At 46.1% G+C, this 4,496-nt stretch overlaps 1 protein-coding gene across 1 annotated transcript in view; it reads right to left on the bottom strand.

The window, feature by feature from the left end:
* Positions 1-260: 260 nt before the first annotated feature.
* Fam159a (family with sequence similarity 159, member A) overlaps positions 261-4,496 on the bottom strand; it is a 14,266-nt gene continuing 10,030 nt past the window's right edge. Inside the window, exon 3 of the mRNA XM_013022196.1 lies at positions 261-496. Within this exon, the coding sequence (XP_012877650.1) occupies positions 261-496 (236 nt within the window). The remainder of the gene's footprint in view (positions 497-4,496) is intronic.

Genomic DNA, 4,496 nt, shown 5'->3' with positions numbered 1-4,496 from the left:
TTCTTTCCCCACAGGATTCTCTCTGACAGGAGTTGTTATTGACCATTCTTCTGAAGACTGAGATCCTGCAGAATTCCTTTGGCCCACAGCAGGCCAAACAGAATAGGATGGCCAGGTCCACAGCAGGACCTGGATGCCTTTGCTGGAAAAACCCTCCTGTATCCTACCAGGCTCCAAAGTCCCTTTGGCCATTCTCAATCCTGCCTTCCACACTAAAAACAGACTCCAGAAGGGATGATGCAGAGATCTTTATTGGATGCTTACAGGACTGATCCACAGGTGTCACCAGTGGGGACAGTCACCTCTTCAGGGCTGACTGGAACGGTAGTCATGAAGCAGTTGTGGAGGAAGTGCTTAGAACCCAGGGTCTGCCTCTCCTTGCTTTCCAGACACGGGTTTGAGGAAGGGTAACTGTGTCCCAGAGGGTTTGTCCTTGGCACCTCCATTGTGGTGGCTGTATTTGTTCCTTGATGATCTGGGGGAACTTCCTTGGGACCTGAAATACAACAAGCTGATGGGGCTTCCTCTGCAGGCCTCTCTTTCTCCCAGGACCATGCCCCCTGAAGTACATTGTACTTAGTTGCTTCATTCATAAAATGAATTCTTGTTAACAACAGATCACATCACACCCTAGGAACTAACAGTATTTCCCATGACTTTACAGATTCGTAGGGGAGACATGAAGATTTGATCTTCACCAGAGCCCTAGGAGACAAGCTCTATTAAAAAGGTGCTGTATAGCCAGGTGCTGTGGTTCATGCCTGTAATCCTAGCTACTCAGGAGGCTGAGATCTGAGGATTGCAATTCAATACCAGCCAGGGCAGAAAAGATACTTGAGACTCTCATCTCTAATCACACACACATACACACACACACACACACACCATAGAAAGCTAGAAGTGGCACGGTGATTCCATTGGCAGAATGCTAGCTTTGAGCAGAAGCTCAGAGTCAGCACCCAGGCCCAGAGTTCAAGCCCCAGAACCACATCCCTACCCCCACCCTCCCCACCCCTACCCCTAGCCCTGGCCAAAATCATCTCAAGTGTTTAAGCTGGAATTTCAAGTTATTTCCTACATCTTCTCCACTCAGAGCCAGGAATTTCACCAGGTGCTGCTGATTTCACCCGCTCATCAGCTGCCTCCTATTTCTGTCTGTCCTCAAGGCCATATGTCAGGCTATCATCTTTTTCTGCCCAGACCACTGGAATAGTCTACAATCTATCCTCCATGCTATAGCCATAGAGATGTTTTCCTTTCTTTTCTTTTCCTTTCCTTATCCTTTCCTCTCCCTTCCACCTCCTCCTCCTCCCTCCCTCCCCCCCTTCTCTCTCTCCTCCTTTCACTTTCTTTTTGGTGGTACTGGATTCGGAATTCAGACCCTTGCCCTTGGTAGGTAGGCCCTCTACTACTTGAGCCACATCCCAGGACTCTTTGTTTTCATTATTTTTCAAATAGAGTCTTCTATTTTGTGCTCAGGCTAGTTTGAACCACATTTCTCCTATTTATCCTTCCTGTTTATCTGGGAAGACAGACACAGGCTATTGATTGAAAAGAGCCTTTCCAACATTTTCCTGGACCTGTCTTGAGCTTTGTTTTTGTTATTTTTTTTTGGTCCGTTGTGAGGCCTGAACTCTGGGCCTGGGCCCTGTACCTCAGCTCTTCAGCTCAAGGCAAGTGCTTGCCACTTGAGTCACAGCGCCACTTCTGGCTTTTTCTGCTTATATAGTGCTGAGGAATCGAAACCAGGGCCTCATGCATGCAAGGCAAGCACTCTACCACTGAGCCATCTTGCCAGCCCCTGGTCTTGAGCTTTGATTCTCCTGGTCACTGCTTCCCAAGTAGCTGGGATTATAGGCATCAGCCATTGTACCTCACCTCCAGAGAGACCTTTTATGTTGTTGTTGTTGTTATTGTTGGTCATGGGGCCTGAACTCTGGGTCTGGGCACTGTCCCTCAACTCTTCAGTTTAAGGCTAGCACTGTACCACTTTGAGCCAAAGTGCCCACTTTCAGCCTTTTCTGCTTATGTGGTGCTGAGGTGGCTCAGTGGTAGAGTGCTTGCCTCGCATGCATGAGGCCCTGTGTTCCATTCCTCAGCACCACATAAGCAGAAAAAACTGGAAGTGGCACTGTGGCTCAAGTGGTAGAGTGCTAGCCGCCTTGAGCTGAAGAGCTGAGGGACAGCACTCAGGTCCAGAGTTCAGGCCCCACAACTAGAAGAAAAAAAAAAGATAAAGAGCTGGATGGAGTTGGCTACTCAACAACCATTCCCTGTCTTCCCATTTAGATAGCTAATTTGGGTGGTAGATAGCTAATTTGGGTGGGACTGGCCTTATCCCAAATCTAGGAGTAGGCTCAAAGGATCCAAATCAATAAAGTTATCTTGTTCCTTTGCCATTGAATGTGCAATCAATGCAGAGCATTGACCTTAGGTGGTCCAATCAAGTAAAGCTCACTCCATTTGTTTTTTTCCTTTTTCACTGAAGGAAAGGATGGCACCCTCTGATGTCTTCTGCTTGATGGGAACCAAAAGCCTAGGTAGGGACTGTGGTAGCCATTTACAACCAGAAGAAAAGACAACAGAGGAGAAAACCAGCCCAAAACAGACGGTAGAGCTGACAGTCTGAGGGCTGTGGCTTCACAGGCCTCAGACTGTGAACCTCTGCACAAACCATGCCGACAGCCAATCCTATTTTTGGACTTCTCACCCTTTGTTTTTCTTTGAACTTTCTATTTTTAAGTAACCAGAGACTCACCAGAAGGTATAAAAATAGCACAGAGATGTAGTGTTCCCTTTATCTAGCTGTCCCAGTGATAGCATTGTATTACTCCTAAGGAGAATATTTATATAAATAGGAAACTGATATTGATAGAAATTGATTAGCCCAACCATAGATCTTACTCATTCTTACCCATTTTTATATCTACTTTTTTCATGTATTGCACTATAAAATTTTATCATTGTATGTATAGATTGTATGTATAGATTTCTGTAATCACTGCAACCACAATCAGGATAAAGAACTTATTCATCATGGCTGAGAAACCTGCTCCTTCTGCCTATATATAGTCAGACCTTCCTTAAACCTAATGCTCAGGGCTGGGAATGTGGCTTAGTGGTAGAGTGCCTGTTTGGATACAGGGTACATGTATTTTTAGTTTAAGTTGGCATTGCCAAATTTCTACACAAAGCAGCTGCTCCAATTTATACTCTAACCATCCATATATGATAGTATCCATTTCTACTCCAATTTTCTCGTTATTGATATGATCCATTTCTAGGCTTATGCCAATAGAATTTTTTTCTTTCGGTTGTGGGGCCTGAACACTGTCCCTCAGCTCTTCAGCTCAAGGCTAGTGCTCTACCACTTGAGCCCCAGCTCCACTTCCGGCTTTTTCTGCTTATGTGGTGCTGAGGACCTTGCATGTAAGGCAAGCACTCTACCACTGAGTCACCTTCCCAGCCCAGTAGACTTATTCTAAAAAGCAATATCTGTTTTTCCCCCTAAAGGTTAATGCTCTAACACTGTGAGCCACAGCACCACTTCTGCTTTTCTGATAGTTAACTAGAGATGAGTCTCACAGCTGACACCAGTAGCTCACGCTCGTAATCCTAGCTATTTAGAAGGCTGAGATCTGAGGTCACGGTTCAAGACCAGCCTGGGCAGGAAAGTCCATGAGACTCTTACCTCCAATTAACCACCAGAAAACTGGAAGTGGCGCCGTGGCTCAAGTGGTAAAGTGCTCACCCTGAGCTGAAGAGCTGAGGGACAGCACCCAGGCCCAGAGTTCAAGCCCCATAACTGACAAAAAAAAAAAAAAATCCAAAAAACAGTCTCACAGACTTTCCTCCCTAGGCTGGCTTCAAACAGTGATTCTCAGATCTCACCTTTCTGAGTAACGAGGATTACAGGCATGAATACCTGGCAGAAATAGCATTATTATTATTATTATTATTTTGGTCGGTTGTAGGGCTTGAACTCTGGGCCTGGGTGCTGTCCCTCAGCTCTTCAACTCAAGGCTAGAGCTCTACCACTTGAGCCACAGCACCACTTCCGGTTTTCTGGTGGTTAACTGGAGATGAGAGTCTCACGGACTTTCTTGCTTTGGCTGGCTTTGGGCCTTGATCCTCAGATCTCAGCCTCCTGAGTAGCTAGGATTATAGGTGTGAGCCACTGGTGCCCGGCCAGAGCACTAGCCTTGAGCTAAAGAGCTGAGGGACAGTGCCCAGGCCCAGAGTTCAGGCCCCATGACCGGCCAAAACAAACAAACAAAAAAAGAAATATCATTCTTAAATTGCATTCTGGTTATTAGGAAGGCTGAGCACCCTTCCATGTGAATTGGGCATTTGTGTCTGTGGAGTACATTTGTCTGATTTGTTCAACAGTGTACTTATATGTCCTGGATGTCAATTCTGTTTCTTTTCTTTTCTTTTTTTTGGGGGGGTCCAGTTGTGGGCCTGAACTTTGAGCCTGGGCGCTGCCTCTCAGCTCT

The sequence above is a fragment of the Dipodomys ordii genome, unplaced genomic scaffold (genome assembly GCF_000151885.1).
Source record: "Dipodomys ordii isolate 6190 unplaced genomic scaffold, Dord_2.0 Scaffold61, whole genome shotgun sequence".
Classification (NCBI taxonomy): Eukaryota; Metazoa; Chordata; class Mammalia; order Rodentia; family Heteromyidae; genus Dipodomys; species Dipodomys ordii.
Note: the sequence above shows the minus strand (reverse complement) of the source record. Positions and strands in the feature narration are given on the sequence as shown.